This window comes from Nansenia antarctica (assembly GCF_963989245.1).
Source record: "Nansenia antarctica genome assembly, chromosome: 12".
Classification (NCBI taxonomy): Eukaryota; Metazoa; Chordata; class Actinopteri; order Argentiniformes; family Microstomatidae; genus Nansenia; species Nansenia antarctica.
The window spans coordinates 2,312,420-2,337,718 of NC_137682.1; the positions used below are offsets into that span (position 1 = coordinate 2,312,420).

The 25,299-nt window shown below is 46.1% G+C and overlaps 2 protein-coding genes across 3 annotated transcripts in view; one reads left to right on the forward strand and one right to left on the reverse strand.

Annotated features, from left to right (window-relative positions):
• The window catches only part of LOC308168152 (complement factor H-related protein 2-like), a 499,130-nt gene that overhangs the window by 383,865 nt on the left and 89,966 nt on the right, over positions 1–25,299 (reverse strand). The gene's annotated exons all lie outside the window — the stretch shown is intronic.
• The window catches only part of col4a5 (collagen, type IV, alpha 5 (Alport syndrome)), a gene marked incomplete at its 5' end in the record, with an annotated part of 73,841 nt that overhangs the window by 44,122 nt on the left and 4,420 nt on the right, over positions 1–25,299 (forward strand). Inside the window, 32 exons of the mRNA XM_080543127.1 lie at positions 1,543–1,584; positions 1,991–2,083; positions 2,595–2,648; positions 3,723–3,779; positions 3,970–4,014; positions 4,704–4,757; positions 4,933–4,974; positions 5,529–5,622; positions 5,806–5,841; positions 8,035–8,286; positions 8,645–8,734; positions 9,300–9,370; positions 10,175–10,366; positions 10,661–10,829; positions 11,404–11,496; positions 11,637–11,741; positions 12,189–12,286; positions 12,480–12,630; positions 13,011–13,124; positions 15,542–15,709; positions 16,685–16,774; positions 16,908–17,054; positions 17,579–17,677; positions 18,145–18,234; positions 18,634–18,773; positions 19,274–19,400; positions 19,577–19,756; positions 19,883–19,933; positions 20,226–20,411; positions 24,357–24,490; positions 24,653–24,725; positions 25,081–25,152. Of these exons, the coding sequence (XP_080399253.1) occupies positions 1,543–1,584; positions 1,991–2,083; positions 2,595–2,648; positions 3,723–3,779; positions 3,970–4,014; positions 4,704–4,757; positions 4,933–4,974; positions 5,529–5,622; positions 5,806–5,841; positions 8,035–8,286; positions 8,645–8,734; positions 9,300–9,370; positions 10,175–10,366; positions 10,661–10,829; positions 11,404–11,496; positions 11,637–11,741; positions 12,189–12,286; positions 12,480–12,630; positions 13,011–13,124; positions 15,542–15,709; positions 16,685–16,774; positions 16,908–17,054; positions 17,579–17,677; positions 18,145–18,234; positions 18,634–18,773; positions 19,274–19,400; positions 19,577–19,756; positions 19,883–19,933; positions 20,226–20,411; positions 24,357–24,490; positions 24,653–24,725; positions 25,081–25,152 (3,409 nt within the window). The remainder of the gene's footprint in view (positions 1–1,542; positions 1,585–1,990; positions 2,084–2,594; positions 2,649–3,722; positions 3,780–3,969; positions 4,015–4,703; positions 4,758–4,932; positions 4,975–5,528; positions 5,623–5,805; positions 5,842–8,034; positions 8,287–8,644; positions 8,735–9,299; positions 9,371–10,174; positions 10,367–10,660; positions 10,830–11,403; positions 11,497–11,636; positions 11,742–12,188; positions 12,287–12,479; positions 12,631–13,010; positions 13,125–15,541; positions 15,710–16,684; positions 16,775–16,907; positions 17,055–17,578; positions 17,678–18,144; positions 18,235–18,633; positions 18,774–19,273; positions 19,401–19,576; positions 19,757–19,882; positions 19,934–20,225; positions 20,412–24,356; positions 24,491–24,652; positions 24,726–25,080; positions 25,153–25,299) is intronic.

The window sequence follows — 25,299 nt, forward strand, 5'->3', positions numbered from 1 at the left end:
ACCTGAGAGCTCTATTGGGTTGATATGCTAGCAGAAGACCTGAGAGCTCTATTGGGCTGATATGCTAGCAGAAGACCTGAGAGCTCTATTGGGCTGATATGCTAGCAGAGGACCTGAGAGCTCTATTGGGCTGATATGCTAGCAGAAGACCCGAGAGCTCTATTGGGCTGATATGCTAGCAGAAGACCTGAGAGCTCTATTGGGCTGATATGCTAGCAGAAGACCTGGGAGCTCTATTGGGCTGATATGCTAGCAGAGGACCTGAGAGCTCTATTGGGCTGATATGCTAGCGGAAGACCTGAGAGCTCTATTGGGCTGATATGCTAGCAGAGGACCTGAGAGCTCTATTGGGCTGATATGCTAGCAGAGGACCTGAGAGCTCTATTGGGCTGATATGCTAGCAGAAGACCTGAGAGCTCTATTGGGCTGATATGCTAGCAGAAGACCTGAGAGCTCTATTGGGGCTGATATGCTAGCAGAAGACCTGAGAGCTCTATTGGGCTGATATGCTAGCAGAAGACCTGGGAGCTCTATTGGGCTGATATGCTAGCAGAAGACCTGAGAGCTCTATTGGGCTGATATGCTAGCAGAAGACCTGGGAGCTCTATTGGGCTGATATGCTAGCGGAAGACCTGAGAGCTCTATTGGGCTGATATGCTAGCAGAAGACCTGAGAGCTCTATTGGGCTGATATGCTAGCAGAAGACCTGAGAGCTCTATTGGGCTGATATGCTAGCAGAAGACCTGAGAGCTCTATTGGGCTGATATGCTAGCAGAGGACCTGAGAGCTCTATTGGGCTGATATGCTAGCAGAAGACCTGAGAGCTCTATTGGGCTGATATGCTAGCAGAAGACCTGGGAGCTCTATTGGGCTGATATGCTAGCAGAAGACCTGAGAGCTCTATTGGGCTGATATGCTAGCAGAAGACCCGAGAGCTCTATTGGGCTGATATGCTAGCAGAGGACCTGAGAGCTCTATTGGGCTGATATGCTAGCAGAAGACCTGAGAGCTCTATTGGGCTGATATGCTAGCAGAAGACCTGAGAGCTCTATTGGGCTGATATGCTAGCAGAAGACCTGAGAGCTCTATTGGGCTGATATGCTAGCAGAAGACCTGAGAGCTCTATTGGGCTGATATGCTAGCAGAAGACCTGAGAGCTCTATTGGGCTGATATGCTAGCAGAAGACCTCAGAGCTCTATTGGGCTGATATGCTAGCAGAAGACCTGAGAGCTCTATTGGGCTGATATGCTAGCAGAAGACCTGAGAGCTCTATTGGGCTGATATGCTAGCAGAAGACCTGAGAGCTCTATTGGGCTGATATGCTAGCAGAAGACCTGAGAGCTCTATTGGGCTGATATGCTAGCAGAAGACCTGAGAGCTCTTTTGGGCTGATATGCTAGCAGAAGACCTGGGAGCTCTATTGGGCTGATATGCTAGCAGAAGACCTGAGAGCTCTATTGGGCTGATATGCTAGCAGAAGCAATGTACATTTCTGTTGTCCACAACACTAACAGGTGTCTTCTCCTCCCCCCTCTTTACAGGGAAACATGGGACTGAACTTCCAAGGACCCAAAGGAGAGAAGGTAGGCTCAGCTCAGTCTCCATTTTTGTCAAAATGTAGTTTTTTACATAATCTGATCCATATTAGGTGTTTATTAATGCCTGTGTGGTGTTATTTTTAAAATGTTGACATTTTTGAGTTAGTAATTAATAAAATACAAAGGTTCCATCTCACAAAACATAATGGAATGTAAAAACGTTGACGCTCAATATCTCTGAACTGCCCTAAACGGAGATAGAACCTTATCATTCTAAACGGAGATGGAACCTTATCATTCTAAACGGAGATAGAACATTATCATTCTAAACTCACGAATGACCAGCAACAGTTTGCAAAATGACTAACTGGATGGATGGATGTGTGTGTGTGTGTGTGTGTGTGTGTGTGTGTGTGTGTGTGTGTGTGTGTGTGTGTGTGTGTGTGTGTAGGGTGACCTCGGTCTTCGGGGGCCTCCTGGTCCACCAGGGCAGGTTGGGGAGCAGAAGAGACCGACAGTGTCGGAGATCCAGAGGGGAGACAAGGTATCGTTGTTTTTGCCGAGTTGAGAAATTTGAATAATATACATAATGTAATATTTAGATCCAACCATCTTCTCAATAACATGGAGTCTTTCCCTTATGTTCGATGTTGCTTTTAATCACATTACTCGACTTGAAGTAGTATCTCAATGTTCAGTGCACCTTGCAGCTTCCAGCTGTCAGCTATGTGAAGTGCTCAGGGTGGAGTCAAATTGTGCTGTGGGTGCTGTATCACATTTGACCACCAGATGTCAGCACTGATCACTTTTGGGTTCTGTAACTGCAAGTCTCTGAACGACCACTAGGTGGTGGAAAATAGCTCTAACTGACTGATTGTATTCACACACACAAAAAAAGCTGTTTTACCACATTTGCATTCAGTGATCAGATCCGATATGATGATGCTGTCTTGGCAACTCTTCATTAGAAGGATATTCTATATATCACATTTAGATAAGAATTAATTTATGTTTTATTTTTTTTATTGAAAATACAATATTTTATTTGTTTCCAGGGTGACCAAGGTCTGCCCGGCCCATCTGGTGAACAAGGTACCCAAGGGTCTCCTGTGAGTAACAATGTCATAATTACCATCATCTATTTCTATGTCATCTATATCATCTATATCTATGTTCTAGAATGTCTGTAGCCTATATCTATGTTCTAGCATGTCATAATTACCATCATCTATATCTATGTTCTAGAATGTCTGTAGCCTATATCTATGTTCTAATCTAGCATGTCATAATTACCATCCACTATATCTATGTTCTAGCGTGTCATAATTACCATCATCTATATCTATGTTCTAGCTCTATGTAGCCTATATATCTATATCTATGTTCTAGCGTGTCATAATTACCATCATCTATATCTATGTTCTAGCTCTATGTAGCCTATATCTATAGACCTATATCTATAGACAATAGACTCTACCTGTTTAATCTATATCTATGTTATAGCGCTCTACCTGTTTAATTATGTGTCATAATCAAACGACTGATAATGCCCCTTTTGAATTGTGTCTTATACCCTGTGTTATATCCTGTGTGGCTGCACTTTATTTTCCCCAACAGTATTCTAGACGGTGGACAGGTGGTCAGATTCCCTAGGCGTATGCTCAGTGGTGTAGTCTAGTGTTTTCTAGTGGGTATACTGTGATTTTCCCCTCCCAGCCTCATATCGTTCATTTCGGAACGCCATAAAAATAAATCTGCGCTCCCTGTCTAACATTATATATATATATATATATATATATATATATATATATATATATATAACATTACATGTTATAAGGCTGATCTGTGCATGATAGTGCTGCGTTTTGACATAATATTTCATGTGGCATCTCCCCCCGTTGATGGTATATGACGCTATAGTCAGTCCCGACTCCCAATGGTCCAAAAGTCAAGTGCTTCGTATACACAGACGGGGTGAATTTTATGAACGAAAGTGTGAAAGTTCTGTCACAAAACGCCGTTACGTATCCTCACACATTTTTAAGTGGGTATATGGAAATCCTTGGCCTTGCCTAGTGGGTATATGGCGTAGTCCTGCGTATCACGTAGACCACACCACTGTTGCTGTGCTGTAGGTCGACATCTGTTTCTATCTGACGACTCTCCTGTGTTTGGGTTTCTAGGGTCCATCTGGTGGTCATAAGGGTGAGAAAGGAGAGCCAGGAGAGGCAGGCAAACGCGTACGTCCCCATCTCCGTCCCCCCCCCCCCATCCTGTCCCACCCCCATCCCCATCCCCGTCCCGTCCCGTCCCTCCCACACACACACACACATACACATAAACATAGACACACACACACACACACACACACACATTATGATATTATTCTACAGATTATGGGGAACTAAAGTGTAGCTGTCTTCTTTGTAGGGTAAATCAGGAAAGGACGGTGACCCAGGACAGCCTGGATTCCCAGTAAGTCTCAACATCTCTGGTCTGAGCTCACTACATGCTGCTTACAACTCTATATGAAGGATTTGTAAACATATTTGTCTCTATCTGTCTATTCCCCCCCACTCTCTCTCTCTCTCTCTCTCCTTCTCTCTCCCTCCTTCTCTCTCTCTCTCTCTCCTCTCTCTCCTCTCTCTCTCTCTCTCCTTCTCTCTCTCCTTCTCTCTCTCTCTCTCTCCTTCTCTCTCTCTCTCTCTCTCCTTCTCTCTCTCTCCTCTCTCTCTCTCTCTCTCCTTCTCTCTCTCCTTCTCTCTCTCTCTCTCTCCTCTCTCTCTCTCTCTCTCCTTCTCTCTCTCTCTCTCCTTCTCTCTCTCTCCTTCTCTCTCTCTCTCCTTCTCTCTCTCTCTCCTTCTCTCTCTCTCTCTCTCTCCTTCTCTCTCTCTCCTTCTCTCTCTCTCTCTCTCGCTCCTCTCTCTCTCTCGCTCCTTCTCTCTCCTTCTCTCTCTCCTTCTCTCTCTCTCCTTCTCTCTCTCTCTCCTTCTCTCTCTCTCCTCTCTCTCTCTCCTTCTCTCTCTCCCTCCTCTCTCTCTCTCTCTCTCCTTCTTTCTCTCCTTCTCTCTCTCTCTCTCTCCCTCTCTCTCTGTCTCTCTGTCTCTCTCTCCTTCTCTCTCGCTCTCTCTCTCCTTCTCTCTCTCTCTCCCTCCCTCCACCAGGGTAGTAAAGGAGAGCATGGCGGTCCGGGTCTTCCAGGGCGTAACGGCGAGGGGGTGAGTCGGGGTGTTTAAGGGTTCATAGTCAACATAGTGTCTTCTATGTTCAACACCCACATGTATGATCTACGGTGTTCCCTCCTGTCTCTCATCACCTCTCACCTCCCTCCTCTCCTCCCTCTTTCCCTCCTCCACATCATTCCCCCCTCTTCCTCTTCCTCTTCTCTCTCAGGGTGACAAAGGTGATCGTGGCTATCCAGGACCCCCAGGCTTGGTGAGTATTCTACCTCTAATTAAATAATTAAATAATTTTGCCATTTAGCAGACGCTTTTAATCCAAAGCGACTTACAATTACGAATTACAGGGACATTCCCCCTGGAGTAACTGAGGGCTAAGTGCCTTACTCAAGGACACACTAGTAGTGGTGTGGTTTCAGGCGGGATTTGAACTCACAACCTTCTGATCACAAGTCCAACTCACTATCCACTAGACCACCACTACCCCTCTACCTAAACATACAGCACCACCACCACCCATGTGCACATGAGCCACTGTGAACCTATGATCCAACCAAGCTATTCAGTGTTATTAGAACCCTATTATGCCACTAGTGTGTGACACTTAGAACAGACCCTTGTTCGTTGCCATGAAATGTTATTGAGAGAAAAATAATAATAAAGATTATTTGATCGATCTGGCAATAATCTCCTACTTGGGGACTACCCAGCACCCTGCCGCATGCATCAGACTTTCAATATTGCAGCTGGCAATAACATCTGGTGTGTGTGTGTGTGTGTCTCTCTCTCTCTCTCTCGCTCTCTCTCTAGCAACTGGGTGGGCCAACCAGTGGCCACGTGGGACCTAAAGGAGAGCCAGGTTTCCCCGGCTCGAACGGGAGGAAAGGAGAAGGTGGACCATCAGGTTAGTAGGAATGACTGCATTAGAGATTACAGTACCGTATAAAAGAGAGGAATCCAAAAAAACAAAGAAATAACTGTGTATTTATAAGGCTGCATGATTCCAGTCAGATTTGAATTCAAGTCAAAATTGGTAATGGTCTGTCTCCATGGTGATCTGATGCCCTTTGACCTCTGTCTCCTCCAGGTTTGTCAGGACCTCCTGGTCAACCAGGAGCCCCAGGTGGGTACACAAAACATCACCATGACGACTCTTTATGTCACGCATGCACACACACGCTTCATAATAAAGTATGCTATACGAATGCTACATTACACCACTCTAAGGGTGTATTCACACCTTTAATTTGGTCGACTTTGGTCGACTGTTACGATTCATAAGTATGTTACAATTACATGGTTGCACTTGGACCTGGTTCGATTCGGTTTCAGAGCAAACGATCTTTAGGTTCTAGGCTCTGGTTCTGAATACGCCCCCTCAACGCCACCGTTCATCCATCTGTCCATCCATCATACGTCCTTGCTGGTGATCATACACCCATGAAGGTTGTAGAGCATTCACAACATGCCATTTAATGACCGTCATAGCAGCCACTGCTACTTGCTACTCCGCATGTCAGATGGTGAGCAGCCTTCCGATCTCAGTACGTCCTGATGAGACGTTCTGTTGTGACAATAAAGACTGTTCACTTCACAAAGCATTCCCTCTGTATGGTCGTTCAACACCGGTGATCGACCCGTAATCGGAGCATCAGTTGGCATATGTGGATATTAGCATTGATTGCTCTTCGCTGGTTCATATACAGTGTTCGGTATGAACAACATATTCAGTTTGAGCAAGAATCAAGACTAGCCTTACTGTCACTTCAAATATCAACATATAAGCCCAAACATTCATAGTTTTTACGTTTCAGCCGATTGTTTGAGAGCTAGCCAGAGCACGTTGCCGTGGCGACCACCAACTGTCACTTAACTCTTAAGGCCAATGCACACAGCGTGCGATTTCTGTTGCGCGTCAACATTCCATTTTGAAGTTTGAATGGAAGTCTATGAGAACATCGCATCTCAACACACACGGCCCCGATTTTAATCGCACGGCGAAAATTCGATTCCATTCATTTTGAAGACAACATTAGCAAAATTTGACAGTGCGACAAAACTCGCACGCCGTGTGCTTTGTCCCATTCAAAATGAATGGAATCGAATTTTCGCCGTGCGATTAAAATCGGGGCCGTGTGTGTTGAGATGCGATGTTCTCATAGACTTCCATTCAAACTTCAAAATGGAATGTTGACACGCAACAGAAATCGCACGCTGTGTGCATTGGCCTTTAGAGAACACCGCTCCCTTTCCCTCTTGTTTGGCGTAGGCTCGTCCACACGCTGCGTTATTACCCAACAAGTCGTCACGGCCATGAATGTAATAATGAAGCCAAGGTACATGAGAACACCCTGTGCAGCCCAGTTTAGATTAACAGCACAAGGCTTTCGCGACAAATCTAGATTTCCCCAAGTAGTTGGTGCTATTAATGGAACCCATATCAACATCAGAGCTCCCCTGACACACCGGCAGATCGCTTTAATAGAAAAGGCTGTTATTCCATCACAAGCTGTGGTGGACCACAAGCTCATGTTTTGGGACATACTGTAGATGCGACAGTGCAGGGTACAGCGATTGAGTTGTTTCGGTTTGTTGTAGCTAACACAGCTTGTTTTGTGAACCCACTAACAATGTGAAGTAGTGTTATAGTTAACTAGGTAGCAGTGGGGGATTACTCACCGAATCCATTGCATTGCAATATTTTGGCTTGACTAGCGAGTGTGTGTTGTGATTTTCAACAACGTTGACATTTATTGACATTTTTCCAAAATAAAATTGCAATGCATTTTGGGGATTGAGTAGCTGAATAGTGTGGTGTCATGGCATACTCAAAGATACTTGCATACTCAAATTTCACATACTATACAGTGTGAACGCACTCGCATACTCAAAACCTAGGTCATATCTAGTATAGAGTAGTATGCTAGTATGCCATTCTGACACAGAGCCATACAGTATTTCCCCACAACCTGAGCATCTTTAGTGCCACGCTCTTCTACCAACTGAGCCACTTAAACAGGGCTGAGAGCATGTGAAGAAGATGCTTGTTGTGTAGGGCCGCTTAGGTGGCGTAGCGGGTTAAGCGTTGACCATGTAACCGCAGGGTTCGATTCCGGCCGGGGACATAGCCTGCATGTCATCCCTCCTCTCTCTCTCACCCCATCCTTCCTGTCTAAACACTCTACTATATCTGTCAATAAAATGAAAAATATGAGTGGGACTGCCCCACTCAGAAAAAAAAAAAGAAGAAGATGCTTGTTGATCTAACATCTATTCTGTCTCCCCCCCCCCCCCCCCCCCCCCCCTCTTCCCTCAGGTCTGGGAGGCCAGGGCCCGGCGGGTCAGCCAGGTTATCCAGGAGAGAGGGGGCAGAAGGGAGACGAGGGCGCCCCAGGCATCTCCCTCCCCGGCCCCCCGGGACGCAGCGGTCAGTCTGGCCTCCAGGGTCCTCCAGGGCTCCCCGGCGCCCCAGGGATCTCCACCGGAGGGGGCAACTGTGTGGGCGGCGCCCCCGGGCTGCCTGGTCTGCAGGGAGAGAGAGGCTTCCAGGGAGAGGCTGGACTGAAAGGTGGGTTCGGACTCGCGCATACTGTACACACAAACACACACACACATACTGTACACACACACACACATACACACACACACACACACACATACACACAAACATGGTGAGGCGTGCTCACGGCGAGCACACACACACATGCACACGCACACACACACGCACACACACACACACACACACACCAACAAACAATATAGAGACTAACAAACAGTTTTACAACAACAAATATAAAATGTCTCTGATTTCACTCTCTCTATGCCTCTGTGTGAGTGTGTGTGTGTGTGTGTGTGTGTGTGTGTGTGTGTGTGTGTGTGTGTGTGTTTGTGCTTGTGTGACTTTGTGTGTGTCGTCCCTGTCCCAGGTACAAAGGGAGACACCTGTGTGAACTGCTTCAACAGCGGAGGCAGCGTGGCTGGCCAGCCTGGCCTCCCCGGATCCCCTGGCTTCCCAGGTAAGACCAGGGCCCTGGTCCACAAAGCGCCATCAGAGATAATCGAGACTAGTTTTGATAATTTCAGCTCGAGTTCCGTTCCATGAATGTGGCTCAAATAATTCGCTGCTTGGTTGCTATGCAACCAATCCTTCAGAACAAGCCTGGGGCCAGTTGCATAAACATAGATTAAGACTGGTCTAAGCCTTGGACTAGTCTTATATTCTCAGGTCAGACCAGTCTAATTAAGACTGCCTGTTGCTTGAAAAATACTTGAAAAAAAAGACTTATTTTGAGGTTAGAAAGTTAGCTGAATTCCCATTGGTTGATGGGTAGTCAGATACCTCTACCTTACGTCTTTTCGGCGCCCATGTTAACAGGTTAGAGCAGCCATACAGCGTGAGACGCACGGCTGCTCTAACCTGTTAACATGGCCGCCAAAATGAAAAGCACACGCGCTGCTGAGGTAGAGGTATTCGGTGTGGCCCAGGTGTAACTCCTAACACTTGAGTGGAAAAGAACCAAGACCAAAACATGTCAGAATTCAAATCAGACCATGACTGTGGTTTCTTCGTCTAATTCTCAGGAGGTCCCGGAGCTACCGGAGCCAAAGGTGATAGAGGATTCCCAGGAGGTCCTGGAGGTTTGGGTCCTGCTGTAAGTTCACTTCCTGCTTTCAATTCTTCTACTTCCTGTTTTTCCTACAAGCCACACAGTAAAACTAAGGAGGACACAACTGACCAGCGAATAGATTTTCCCAATTGGTTAAAATGTGTGACATGGTCTGGTGAAAGGGTCTTCATGCCGGCAATTCTCAAGTCACGCAAATGACCCCAAAAAATACTTTCACGTTTTCTTTTTTTTATATTACGAAGGTTTAAGTGTTGAAGAGCCCATTCAATATAACAAACAACAGTTTAAGGATCACTAAACACTTATAGTTTGTGAATTATTTTGCTTAGGACTTTGTGATCATTTAATTATGTGTAGTGTATGTGTTTTTAGCATGTTGATGTTCTATCAGCATGTTGTGATATGCTAAACATGCAGTTAGATGTTCACAGCGATGTTCTTTCTTAGCTGCTAGCTAGCTACCAACGCGATGGTAGCAGACGCGTCTGTTTTGATTCAGAGCGGTTTTCTCCGGTATTTGGTTTGAGGTGTACCAATTAGCATATCTTCCTCAACTATTTTCCCATTTCAATGTATGACACATTATTTGAAAGCTTACAATCTGCACCTTAATCTGCAGATCTGTCAAAAACTGAAAAATGACCTTGCCCTACTTGGGGACGTTTTTTTACCAGACCCTGTCACATTTAGTTAAGGTTAAGGCTGGGGGTCAGTTTTAGGTTTTGACCTCGTCAGGCTGTCAGAAAGGTACCTTTAGTCACTCCCATCCACAGTTATACTCCTCCTCAGTCTTATTGACATTCCCCCTCTCTCTCTCTCTCCTCACAGGGTCCCCCTGGTCCTTCAGGCGCGGGCGGATACCCAGGTGAGAAGGGTGACCCAGGTGAGGCCCTCTCGGTGTCCGGGGGGGCTGGGGAGAAGGGAGACACAGGGTTCCCTGGACCTGCTGGCCTACCTGGTCTGGATGGAAGACCTGGTCGTGACGGGATACCCGGAGCAACTGGGGCTAAAGGAGCACCTGTGAGTGGTCACATGACTCTGTCCATACCTCTATGTCTGCTTATGGTGCCACTGTGTAGAACTGCCTGAAAGGGCCACCTGCTGAGGTGTTTGAGTCTGCAAATCTTACTTTACAACCATCCATCTCTCCTTCCGTCCATCTATTCTTCCATCCATCTATCCGTCTATCTATCCATCTGTCCATATAACCTGTGTGTTTACATAGTGTTCCGTATATAACCTCTCCGTTCTTTGTGTGTGTGTGTGTGTGTGTGTATATAACCTCTTTGTACCTTCCTATGTATGTGTGTGCAGGGTTCCCTGGCACAGAGTGCTGAACGCGGAGCCCCAGGTCTACCTGGTCCGCAGGGTCTCCCAGGAGACAGAGGCGCCGGAGGGTCACCAGGCTTTGGCCCCGAGGGACCTGCTGGAGAGAAGGGTGTCCAGGGTGTGTCAGGAAGGACAGGCACACCTGGTGTACCAGGTGAGAGGAATCTATCCACAGATTGTCTGTGTGCACAGTGACTGCAGAGATGACGTTGTATGCTGTTCTTCCGTCTCTATGCTAGTGACACAGTTTCACTGTTGGCTGCTGGACAGCCTCCGCTGCTGCTGGATCAGTATAATACAATGTACTAAATGAACAGAGCGATTGAGAGAAAAATAAATATCATTGATGTATCGTTTGCAAAGTACAAGAGGTTTTAGGCATCCTTCTTTCCACTTTGTTTGGAAGTCAAGTTGTTCTTATCTGACACACAAAAACAACACAAAAAGGCCATATACTGTGTATTATATACCAAAACTCATATACTGTGTATACCATTAAGACGTAGTTAATCTTGGCTCAAAATTCATTAATTGTATAAAAATTCTAAATACTTCACAGACAGCACAGGTTCTTACTAACGTTCTCCTTTCTAAAAAAAGATTAATTTAGCGAGGGGCACCTGGCAAGGGTGTCCGTTATCGCCACTCTTATTCGCACTGGTGATCGAACCCTTCGCTCGATCAATCGTAACTAATTGACTGTGTGTCCCATACACTCCCTCCAACAGGAGCTAAGGGTGAGCCTGGTCAGACGATAGCAGAGAAGGGCCTGGCTGGCCCTAGAGGACAGGACGGAGATCCCGGTCTGCCCGGAAGCCCAGGTAAGACAACTCACCTGGACAACACACTGTATACTGTTCACTCATCTGTTCAGGTATAAAACACACTCAGTCACCATGGCAGGTGAGGGTTGGCGTTGATTGGTCGTTGTGTATTATTTATTTTTTTACGTGTCCCACAGGTAACCCAGGTCAGCCAGGACAACCCGGTTTCCCTGGGGGACCAGGTGCCAAAGGTGACTCTGGCCAGCCCGGCATTGGACTGCCGGGATCCCCCGGTGGTAAAGGTAATCACTGGCTTCCCGCTCACCAGACACAGCAGCCTCCAGCCTCACTCCTACCACTCATACGATACGATACATAACCTCTAGAGCAGCGGTTCCCAACCTTTTTGGACTCAGGGCCCACTTAAAAATCTCAAAAGTATTCGCGGCCCACACAGGAATTTTCTATCTATCGGTATCACACTGATGATGCATTTTTGAAGGTTTTAAAGAAAAAAAATACAGTACCATTTTATTCAAACGTTTTTGTAAACAAAAACAAAAACAAAAAAATGTTGGCCATGATTTGGCGGCCCACTTGCAGTACCCTCGCGGCCCACCAGAGGGCCGTGGCCCATAGATTGGGAATCGCTGCTCTAGAGAGTCTACAGTACAGAGGGCGATACACACATCATCAGGATGGTGATTATTCACCTGTGCTGCCCCCACTTGTCCCCCCCCCCCCCCCAGGATTCCCAGGCACACCTGGTCAGCCGGGTCGAGGAGGAGGTCCAGGAAGACCAGGAGTGGACGGCCTCCCCGGCCAGCCTGGTGGACCTGGTCACAAGGTAGGTCAGATATTAGACAACTTAAGACGGGCAGGAATTAAATAACATGCTGGATCGCTAGAGTAAGATGAAGACTAGCGCTGAACTAATCAGGACAGACACCAATGTTGTATTGGGTATTCAATGACGTTTTATTGTTTGTATGTGTGTGTGTGTGTGTGTGTGTGTGTGTGTGTGTGTGTGTGTGTGACAGGGAGAGCCTGGTTTCGGGCTGCAAGGTGCCCAGGGATCCCCCGGCTTCCCCGGTGGTAAAGGTAATCCTGGACACAAGGGAGACGCTGGATTCCCTGGCGGTGCTGGTCAGCCTGGACGATCTGGCGTAGATGGAGGCAAAGGACCCAAAGGTACCATTAAATACCCTCCTCTCTCTCTCTTTCTCTCTCTCTCTCTTTCTCTCTCTCTCTCTCTCTGTCTCTCTCTCTTTCTCTCTCTCTCTCCTCTCTCTCTCTTTCTCTCTCTCTCTCTCTTTCTCTCTCTCTCTCTCTCCTCTCTCTCTTTCTCTCTCTCTCTCTCTCTCTCTCTCTCTCTCTCTCTCTCTCCTCTCTCTCTCTTCTCTCTCTCTCTCTCTCTCTCTCTCTCTCTCTCTCTCTCTCTCTCTCTCTCTCTCTCTCTCTCTGAGCTAGTTGGTATACATTCCACTTGAACAGGGTATGTTAGCCAACCAGTCGTGGTACCATAGTACTCTGTTAACAGGGTGTTTGTCTCCCCTGTGTGTCTCCCCCAGGTGACTCTGGTATCCCCGGTGGCCCTGGAGCCCGCGGCCCACCAGGAGGCACCTCCCTGGGCAGCCAGGGCGCCACTGGACCTGTCGGCGGCCCCGGAGCCATGGGATCCCCTGGTAAGGTGTTCCGGAATGTGTGGCAGTTGAAAAGTTGGCTAGCTGACAGTTGACGTTGATGATTTGATCATTGATAGACTTGGGTTTTGATTGATAAAGGATTATTGAGTAGTGATACGGTATGTATCGTGTGTTAATGTAGCCAAAGTAATCATATACCATGTATATATTAGGGATGTACCCGATTACAAATAAAAGGGGGGAAAAAAGGAAAAGCACATAATGCAATGGAAACAGATACAGATTCTACCCAAAGTTGCTCGTTAATATTCAGCCATGATTGACATGTCTGTGCGTCAGCTATTATGTTTCTTCAAATCGATTCATATCATTGTGAATGGCCACACAAGATAAAACATTTTTTATTATTATGAATTATTATTATTGTACTCATTTTGTTTGCAACATAGGACTTTGATTGCACTAACTAGTCGCTTCATTTACTACACATTATTGAACACCCCTAGTATATATCATCATGTATATGTTTCATATGGTGTTTTTGGTATTAATCATATTATTGCTGTTTTATCATGATGACTGCTGTCTATGAGATGAATGTGATGTCAAGAAAGGTCTACAGTAGATCCATTGTGCATGATCACCCACACCCTATTATAAGCACCATCACTGGTCTCTAGTGGATGTATGGGTATGATGAATGGGTGTGTGGTTCGTGGTTCGACTTGTAATCACACTGTTAAAACTAGCAACAAGCAACACCACCTCACTGCATCCCTTGTCCGAGCACCACTCCAGTTGTGTGTTACCGTAGCTGAGGTTGGGTTGGGTCACATGGAATGTTCACCTACAGTATGAAGGGGTGGTTTGATGAACACTGGGTGTCAATATGGGTGATCAGGGTGACTGCCTGTCACCAGGTATAGGTTATTATAGTTAGTGCTAACGCTACGTTGATTTCAGGAGTCCACGACAATCTTCTTGTCCTCTCTTATTTCGACGTCTTTCTTGTTCTGTGTGACTTTAGTTTCGGTCTCGATTGCGTCCGGCGATGAAGTCACTTGTGAATCGTTAACCTGTTAGCTATCATCACCTATCACCTATTCTAGACATTCTTCTGCAGCACCACCTGTCCTCCTATCACTCTTACAGCCTTAGAAGCACACGGAAAACACAGGTCACTTTGACCAGTAAACCGCCATTATAACATCACCTGTCTCTCCTTGCATGTACACAAAGCTACACTACTCACTAACGCCTTGGTCACCTCCACCTCCACTTTCCCCCTCACAGTCCCGTCAGTGAAGGCTCCTCCTCATGTATCTGATACATGCTGTGTTTTAACGCCTTATCCCCTTACCTTCCTACTCTCCCACCGCCTATGTCTCTCCTACTCTCCCTCCCGCGCTCGCCATTGCTCGGGCCTCTCCGCTACGTTTCGAAATGCGTCCTCCTCCTTACCCTTTGACCCCCAAGGCGAGAAAGGTACGGTACTGTAGCCTGTCTGCGTCAAACCTTTACACCGCCAGGTGATTCTAACATCAGACACATTATTCTGAAAAAATTTGTCAATCTGACTAATCTGTTCGTCTATGACGACTAACTGGTTTATCTTGGCAGATACTATGATAACTGTCAATCTGACTATGTTGTCTATGATGACTAACTGGTATATCTTGGTAGATACTATGATAACTGTCAATCTGACTATGTTGTCTATGATGACTAACTGGTTTATCTTGGTAGATACTACGATAACTGTCAATCTGACTATGTTGTCTATGATGACTAACTGGTTTATCTTGGTAGATACTACGATAACTGTCAATCTGACTATGTTGGCAGATACTATGATACCCAGGGATATTATACGACCTACGCTAGTATGCACTGACTGTTTCCTTGACGGTGGAAATGTGAATGTGTGGGAAATGTGTTTCAAGTTCATTTTCGTTTCATTCAACAAGACAGAGGTCAACTGACCTTTGAATACAGAAATCAATAGGTGGTGTGGGAAGATGATACATGTGGAGATCTCATTCTATTCATACATTACATACATAGGTTACAGTGAGGTCATAGGGGAGTTTACCAGTCAGGAAGTGACAGAGTTGGGTGAAGTTGCCTTCTAGACACTAATCTTCGATCAGTTTGGAGTTGCTTTGTCGATGGATCTGAGGAAGGATAGATCCGGATAGATTGGCTGATCCCAGATCTGCGTCTACAGGCGACTTCTACCCTGGTTTGGACGTCTCATTGGAAGATGTTATCTTGTAGTTATTATGGCCTATAGTTGTATGTTGTCATGGCAATGACAAGCCAAGGTGGCAAGTAGGTGGGAACTGAATCTAGCCTGCAGTGATTATTAAAGCAATACCATATATGGTCAAATCTGATCTGATTTGATCCCATATCCCATCCTGATCGTGTCTTTCGTTCTCCCGGGGTTGTTCCAGGATTCCCAGGTGCCAACGGAGCGAAGGGAGACCCCGGCGGTCCCGGACGGGACATTCAAGGCGCGCCAGGAGACAGAGGGAACCCCGGCTTCCCAGGATCCCCGGGAGGAGTAGGACCCTCAGGGGGGCCCGGTGGGCCCGGACGTGACGGACTCCCTGGCCTGCCTGGTAAAGACGTCATATCGTTACACCTTAACTGCTCCTCCTGAGACATCTTCTGCCCCTCAGCACTGCGTCTCCTGAAGACACCCGCTTTTTCCCCTCTACTGTGTCCCCTAAAAACTTCTATTGCCCCCCTTGTACTGTTTCTCTGTTTCTCCAGTGTCAAAAAAATAAAAAATAAAAATTGGTTTAGAAGAAGGTCGTAGAAGAAGGTTTTTCCTTCTATCAATGGCCCCGGGCCTGAGCTGGATTACTCTTCCTGCTACGACTGGTGGACTGATGATTCACTTGCTTAGTATTCAAATGTATTGATTGTAAGTCGCTTTGGAATAAGACGTCTGCTGAATGCCAAAAATGTAAAAATGATATCACTGGCCCTATCATCTGACCAGTCAAATGGCTTTCAAATGCAATACACCTCTAGTAAAAAATAGTGTCCGAATCTTGCTCATTTGGCTTGCTAACTAGTTCTTTATCCGTTTTATTATAATATCGTTTTTTTTTTTAGAAAGTAAATGTTTCGAACAGCGTCACTCTCTCTCTCTGTCTACTGTGTGTTGTTTCTCTAACCTGTCTCTCTCTCTCTGTCTGTCTGCTGTGTGTTGTTTCTCTAACCTGTCTCTCTCTCTCTGTCTGTCTGCTGTGTGTTGTTTCTCTAACCCGTCTCTCTCTCTCTCTGTCTAGTGTGTGTTGTTTCTCTAACCTGTCTCTCTCTCTCTGTCTGTCTGCTGTGTGTTGTTTCTCTAACCCGTCTCTCTCTCTCTCTGTCTAGTGTGTGTTGTTTCTCTAACCTGTCTCTCTCTCTCTCTGTCTACTGTGTGTTGTTTCTCTAACCCGTCTCTCTCTCTCTGTCTACTGTGTGTTGTTTCTCTAACCTGTCTCTCTCTCTCTCTCTGTCTACTGTGTGTTGTTAATCTAACCCGTCTCTCTCTCTCTGTCTGCTGTGTGTTGTTTCTCTAACCCGTCTCTCTCTCTCCACAGGCGGTAAGGGAGACATGGGGGTGATGGGCGCCCCTGGACCCGGTGGAAACCCAGGAAGCTCCGGAGGCCCTGGCTTCCCTGGACCTAAAGGTACCCAAACTTCTCCTCTAGAACCCACCCCTCAAACACACACACACACACACACACACACACACACAAATATACTGTATGTATATCTTCAGAACAAGAGATCCTCTGACCTCCATCCTCCCTCCTCCGCCAGGTGATGACGGTTTCCCAGGGCGACCAGGTGGCCCAGGTGGTCCAGGAGGCAAGGGAGACAGAGGAGAGCCCGGTCTCCAGGGACTCCCCGGCCCCAGCATCCCCCCCCAGGCTGTGAAGGGAGCCAAGGGTGACGCAGGATCTCCAGGTGACTGTCCTGTCCAGTGGTCTGACTGCAGACGCTCATTGAAAACAAGTCGTGACGTTAGAATTATAAGGTTCTATCTCCATTTTTGGTCAAAATTGAGTTTCTTACATAATCTGATCCATTAGGTGTTTATTAACGCCTGTGTGGTGTTATTTTTTTAAATGTTGAAATGTTTGAGTTAGTAATTAATAAAATATAAAGGTTCCATCTCACAGAACATAATGGAATGTAAAAACTTTGACGCTCAATATCTCTGAACTGCCCTAGACGGAGATAGAGCCTTATCATTCTAAGCTCACGAAGTCCTCTTTTTAGTTTTTTTAGTTTTCAATTCTTCAGTACAGTAATACCTCCTGGTATACCACCAGGTCTCTCTTGTAAAACAGATACGTTACACATGGGGTTACGGGTTACATGAAAGGTTTGAGGAATAAAGTTGCTCGATTCTGATTTGTCTTCCCGATCTTGGTATCTAGTAATGATCATAACTTATGTGTGTGTGTGTCTGTGTGTGTGTTCCATAGGTTTTGGGGGTGGGCCAGGGCAGAAAGGTGTGGCTGGTCTCCCAGGAGACGGCGGAATACCAGGTTCAGATGGACGACCAGGAATACCAGGCCCTCCAGGTATGATTAACTCTCACACACACACACACACACGCACACACACGCACACACACACACACACACACACACACACACACACACACACACACGAACACACACACACACACGAACACACACACACACACACACACACACGAACACACACACACACACACACGCACACACACACGAACCCACACGCACGCACACACACACACACGCACACACATGAACACACACACACACACGAACACACACACACACACACACACACACAAGGAATACATATACACACCTACTGAAAGCACACATAAGCAAACATACTGTATTACTATACTGTGTTCATGCAAAAACACACACTGAAACACATCAACTGTACACACATAAGTAGAAACATCCTCCCATTCTTTACCTCTTCTACCTCCACCTGCCTCCCTTGGTTCTCTCAGGTTGAGCTCTTCTCCTAACGTCCTCTTCTCTGTGTTCAGGTCCCAAAGGAGACGCTGGTTTCAACGGAGGCACAGGCTCTCCAGGAGGCCCAGGAGCCAAGGGCAACATGGGAGGCATGGGATTCCCAGGTGGGTAACAGACGCCCCGCAACCAACACTACTATACCTAGACCAACTGTCAGTTCTAACCAAGACCCAGACCCAGACCCAGACCCAGACGTAGGCCCACTAAACCTAGACCCAGATCTGCTCCAGTGAAGGTCACTTTCAGTCTTCCCCTGTGAATGAATGGACTTTATTGTCATTGCTACAGTACAGGTACCAAACAACGAAATTTAGGAGGGGTGGCTCCCCTGGTGTTAGGAAAGGGAAGAAAAAAAAACACTTAAAAAAAAAAAAAACACAAGAAGGGAAGGTGTGTCTCTCTCCCTGCTGTATTTGACCTGATCAAAATGGATATAGAAAGACAAGTGGTTTGAGAGATCTTCCTCACTAAATGTGTGTGTATGACTTGTGATGATGTCACAGGACCCGCGGGAGTCAAAGGAGATCCAGGTCAGCCAGGTCGGTCAGGTGGACCAGGATCCTCCGGATCTCCTGGGTTCCCCGGAGCCAAGGGAGATCCCGGTTCTGGTGGGGTCGGGCCAGCAGGAGGTCCAGGCCACAAGGTACTGAACCTGACCCGTACATTTCTCTTCTGTTCAGTTCAATTCAACACAGTACATATTTATCAATGTAGCAACGTGGTTCCAAGAAAATACACCCAAACAGATAATAATTACAATGTTACATTACATTACATGGTAACAGAGGATCTTAAGGTACAGTAAAGTGCCAACAGGTCGTGACGTTAGAATTATAAGGTTCTATCTCAATTTTTGGTCAAAATTGAGTTTTTTACATAATCTGATCCATTAGGTGTTTATTAATGCCTGTGTGGTGTTATTTTTAAAATGTTGACATTTTTTAGTAAGTAATTCATAAAATACAAAGGTTCCATCTCACAAAACATAATAAAAACTTTGACGCTCAATATCTCTGAACTACCCTAAACGGAGATAGAACCTTAGAATTCTAACGTCACGAAGTCACATAGGGATAGCTAGCGTTCTTCTTATTTTGTTCTTAGTGAGTTTTTAACAGAACGTTCTCTCCCTCCCTCTGTCAGGGTGAGCCCGGCGGGTCAGGATACCCTGGAACTCCCGGACAGAAAGGAAACCCCGGCGGTCCCGGACTCCCCGGTCTTCCAGGAGGTCCCGGCTTCAAGGGCGACCCAGGCCTCCCCGGATTCCAAGGTAGGGTTATGATCTCATAATCAGGGTCTTAAAAAGCCTTTAGAAAGCCTTTAAAAAGCCTTAAAGTTCTCTCAAATCCAGCAATCCAATTTATAAGGCCTAAAAAGGTCCACATTTTCAGTTATTCAGTTGTGTCAGGTTCTCTGGTACTGAATCTACCTGTGTTGTTGTGTCAGGTTCTCCGGGTATTCCGGGTCCCAAGGGTCTGGATGGGGTCCCAGGCAGTCCAGGTCTCGGCGGACCCCCCGGCCGCCCAGGAGAATCAGGCCGTCTCGGATCACCTGGTTTCCCTGGCGACAAGGGTCAAGCTGGTCGTGACGGCATCCCTGGCCCAGGAGGAGTCAAAGGAGACCCAGGTGAGTGATGATGTCATCTTGTTTTAGGACTACAGTACCCACAATGCCTCTCTGTCTGAGCTGTACCTGTTAAGGGAATAAAGTCAACTCCTCCTAACAACTCTCTTTCCCATGATCCTCTTCCAGGTCTTCCTGGTTTCGGTGGTCCAGGTTCTCCTGGTCGCCCCGGGATACCAGGTGAGTGCAGAGCTCCTCCCCCGTAGTTGTTGTTGTAATTCTCAAAGACGATATTATAATAATCTATCCTAATCTAGTGTAGTACTGTATGATAGATCATAAAAACAGCATAAATTAATGTGACATGTTATATATTTTATATATCATATATTTTTCATATTATTTGCGTCAATCATTCAGCCTTTTTTCACTTCTCACGTCTACAATGTGAGCCACTGACTCTACATCTCTCTGCAACCCACCGTTTCCACCACAATCGCTCTAAAAATGTCCCTCTGTTGTTGCCGTACAGGTGGCAAAGGAGATCCTGGTCTTCATGGTCTTCCCGGCAGCCCTGGCTTCCCGGGACCGAAGGGAGAGATCGGTTTCTCCGGTCTGCCTGGTTCTCCTGGCAGCATCGGATCCCCCGGCCCCCCAGGTGTGGGTCACATGGGACCCAAGGGTAACCAAGGATCCCCCGGCGCCCCAGGACGACTTGGTATGTTACTGAGCGACCACGCCATCACTGGTTACGCTAACGTTGCTGCCTGGGATTCTGTGCTGTTTCAGTGAGAGAGCCTCCCATGTTGGAATGTTCCAAGTAAAAACATAAACACAACACATTTAAAAGTGTGTTAGGTCACATGGCCTGGGAAGAAGAATGGATAGATGAAGATAGAGGGATATTGTAATATTTAAAATATAGTGTGCATGTGCAATAGTTTGATATAGCTCACATACATCCTCTCTTTGATATGTTATGGACATCTCTCGGCCTCTTTCTCTCATTCGATCCATCCAATCTCTTGTCCCCTTTTCTCTCTTTCTTTCTCTCTCTCACTCTTTCTATCTCTCTCTTTTCTCTATCCCCCCCCCCCCCACCCCCCCTCGCTCTCTCTCACACACACACACACACACACATACACACAAAGGCAAGTGAACCCAGGCAGCAAACTGGCATACCTGTTGCACTATATGTATGTATGTATGCATCGTTGTAATATTATTGATTTGCATGGAACTTGACTGTACAAATCATCACTAGTACTGTATCTGATCCACTGAGTCACTGAGCACAAACCCACACTGTCCAATCAGAGTTGTGTACACACCAAGAACACCCCACACCCCCCCCCCCCCCCCCTCACTCCCCACCAAGAAACGTTGGGGCGTGTCACACACCGATCAGTGTGTGTGTTTCACAGAGGGTCCGAGGGCCACGTCCCCAAGAGCATGATGGGTACAACCACATGTTGTCTGTGTCCTCCATCAACCCTGCTTCTACCCTTCCATCCATCCGTTTATCGTCTATCTGTCCATCTGTCTTCCATCCATCCTTGTGTCTCCTCACCCCCTCTCCCTCCCCTCCCGGTCGCAGGGGATTGGTATCACCACGGCCTGATATCTTTCTTGACAGGGTTGATGTGTGTGTCCTGTGTCTGACGATGTGTGTGTGTCTTGTGTTTGTTTGGTTGTTTACCTAAATTAACTGACGTTGGTGTGATACTGCGGAGCCAGATACAAACACAACACTTCTAACTGTAACAGTAGGGTTGAGGGCTATCAAAGGCTGTTAGTTTGATTATGATATTGAAAGACTATTGGTTTGACTATTATATTATATTTGTCCAAATGTTTACCCTAAGTTATAGGGTGTTGTTAATAATTACAGTGCATAGTTTGGCTGAACATGTATTGTATTGTACAGCAATACCACACACATACAAATGACTTCATTGTATAGCATTGAACCTCTCTATTACTACCGTTTAGAATGAGAGTGGTTGGTTGACTCTGGCTCCGCGCTGTATTCTGTCACTGTGTGTGCGTGTGTGTGTGTGTGTGTGTGTGTGTGTGTGTGTGTGTGTGTGTGTGTGTGTGTATCAGTCACCTGCATGGGGTCATGTGTCCAAACACACCAGAACTGCAGAGCCAGCTCAGAGCTGGCCAAACTGGGCTCAGTTACAACTTTTACCACCACAACAAACCCAAACATAACAACATAAAGTAACACAGAGTTACATTAACTATGGATAGGCCCCCTCCCCTCCTATCCCATGTCTGAATCATCACTGGGGCCGTCAACTCCTGTAGTTATATACTTTGGAACAAGATACTTCATTATGTCAAATATCCAAACATTCAAATATCGTGAGCTTAGAATGATACGGTTCTTCTATCTCCGTTTAGGGTAGTTCAGAGATATTGAGCGTCAAAGTTTTTACATTCCATTATGTTTTGTGAGATGGAACCTTTGTATTTTATTAATTACTAACTCAAAAATGTCAACATTTAAAAAAATAACACCACACAGGCATTAATAAACAGCTAATGGATCAGATTATGTAAAAAACTAAATTTTGACATTTTGGACATTTTGATAGAACCTTATAATTGTAACGTCACGATATATAGAAAGCTTCCCACATACAGTTTAGTTTAGTGGAAGCACCTCTGAGCTCAGTTGTGGTCCAGCTCTGTGTGAAGCGACTGTAGTTGAGTTGTTGGGGGGATGAGAGCGTTGATATGACCATATATGACCCTTCCTGTTTCCTGTGGCTCGGCTCCACCCTCTGTGGTGTGGCCCCGCCCACCTGTGATGACACGTACATCCGTACGCCAGGTCCCAAAGGTCAGAGATCCAGTGCCCAGGGCTTCTACAGTACTGCATGTTCTCCATGTTGTTCTGCGGGTTCTAGAACCTTCTAGAACTCTTTGTCTGCACCCTGCACCTGTTCTAGAACCCAGATCTACTGTACAACACCTAACTGCACTGTGGTAGACATGTCGGATCAGAAGCATTGACCAATGACAGTGTTTTTTTGTTTTTTTTCTTGCTTCATTTATCTATCCCTCCCTCTTTCTTTCACTAATCCCACTGTTTCCAGGTGATTGATAAGACACACTGGTCATAGTTATTATGGATCGTTTACTTTCAAATCACTTTTATTTTTTGTAGAAGTTACACACTTAAGATTTGAGACTGCACTCACTGTTTTATTTTCTGAGATAATAATCAACGAATCGAGTTAACAACCACGTATGAGTATTTGCATTGGTAGTGATTTGAGATCTATTACACACACCCAACTTCTAATACTCACCAAATATATTCATTTTTAATTGTTGTGTTCATACAACTTTGCTATGTGACTGTTACTTCATTGACATAATATGGTAAAGAGATACTGTAAAATTACTATTCATACTGTAAAATTACTATTCATGTATATAACAACTAGAACTAAGACGTAGCTCTTTGCGTTTAAAACGTATATATAGCCAAATTATTTTTGTTTTATTATATCAATTGTACACAGCCAAACCACAAGCAGACCTGGCTTATTGTCCAGACAGTGACAGTGATCAGTAGATGACATCATGCTAATCATTTAACCAGATTCTAATATATTATTATTATTCTAAATCTCAAATGATTTCCTTAAACATTCCCTCCTCAGCTGACACCATTATAGTTATGAACACTAGAGGGCGCACTCCCCTAAGGATAGCAAGTGCCTACTCTATGCATCTCTATGGCTGACTGACACCTGTCTTATGGTTTAGCTGTCTCAGAGGCTTGTTAGGGCCAGAAGAAGAAGCTACACAATGGAGATTAACACAAATCCATGCTAGACTAACTAACTGTGGCACTCAAGCCCTAGCCTCGTCTTTACACAGCAATAAAACACAGAAACAGACTGCAGGGCTCTCAAGTCTCACGAGACACACGCATTTCAACCCGTTCACACGCTCACACGCCGCGTGTGTCTCACGCCCAATGCGTGAGACTTGAGAGCCCTGAGACTGGTAATATCAAGGCTAGAGCTGGTGCTAAGGCTAATGCTAGCACTGGATTTGTGCTCCCTTCGTTTGACTGCTAGCCTGATGGTGTTGCTATGCTAACTCTCGCTCTTGTTTTAACCATCCTTGTTCTTCCGTACTGCATCGGTTCTGCTAAACCCGGGGATTCTGGGAATCCTAGGTCCTGCAGGTTAGAAACCACGGTTTGATGACCCACTGTTGTGACACTGTGCACATGTGGGCGTTGGGGGGTTGGGGGGGCGGGGGGTGTAACTGTAACCATGTTGTTCATTTCTTGACCCTCTTTTCACCTACCAGGGACAGGTTGTGAAATCGGAAAAAAAATTACTGTTGCACAATCAAAATTACACCCTCAACACACACACATACATGAGCAGCAACACACACTGATACACACAACAGTCATGCCTCCTGATGTTGATGTTTTGATGTTTCAAGTTTTGTGCGATGTTGTCCTCAGTTGAAGCTAGCTAGCTACAGTCATTTAAAATACAGTATGACATGTTGAGCCTGTTTTCAATACACCATCAGGCCTGACCCTCCTAAGGCTTTTTGGGGGGGTTGCGCTGAGAGTGACATTTCCGACCAACTCCTGACTTTCAACCTTTTGCGTGTGAAGGTGGAACTGGCCCTGAAGGCCCCCGTGGTCCCGGAGGCAGCGGAGGAGGCAAGGGGGACAAGGGTATCGCCGGGTCTCCTGGCCAGCCTGGTTTCCCTGGACAGAAGGGGGAGTACGGAGGTTCCGGATTATCAGTAAGGAACACAATGAATCACTAAAACCAACCAGGAGCAGACTTATGCTTATTGTTTAGCTTACAAATTCAGTAGACGAGACAAGTTAGCTAGCACTTTTTATCTAGTTCCGTAGCTGTGATGTCATATGACCTTTGACCTTGTCCTGTGTCATGTGACCAGGGTGCTCCTGGCCTTCCTGGTCCAGGCGGGCTGAAGGGAGACCTCGGTCTGCCCGGCGTTCCCGGATTCCCAGGTCAGTCGAGAACGACGTTCCCTTTCACATTCCCAATTCGTGTGCTTAGAATGATAAGGTTCTATCTCCGTTTAGGGTAGTTCAGAGATATTAAGCGTCAACGTTTTTACATTCCATTATGTTTTGTGAGATGGAACCTTTGCACACAGGCATTAATAAACACCTAATGGATCAGATTATGTAAAAAACTAAATTTTGACAAAAATGGAGATAGAATCTTATAATTCCAACGTCACGAATTTCCATTACCAGGGAAACTAAAATTCTGGGTGGATTATGGAAGTGTGTGCGTGGCATGCATGCGTGTGTGTGTTATGACAGTCTTTTAACCTCTCTCTCTCTCTCTCTACCCCAGGACCAAAGGGAGAGTCTGGTACCCCCGGTGCATCAGGTACCCATGGAGACCCAGGAGATTTGGGCCCCACTGGTGAGTCTAGACCCAACCAGGTCCCCGACCCGCCCAACACCCACCCATCCATACACAGACCCTCTCTTTGTTTCAGAGAAATGTCAATGCATGTATGAACTGTAACAAAGTTATGATGTAATGGAATATGTGACAACAGCTGGTGAA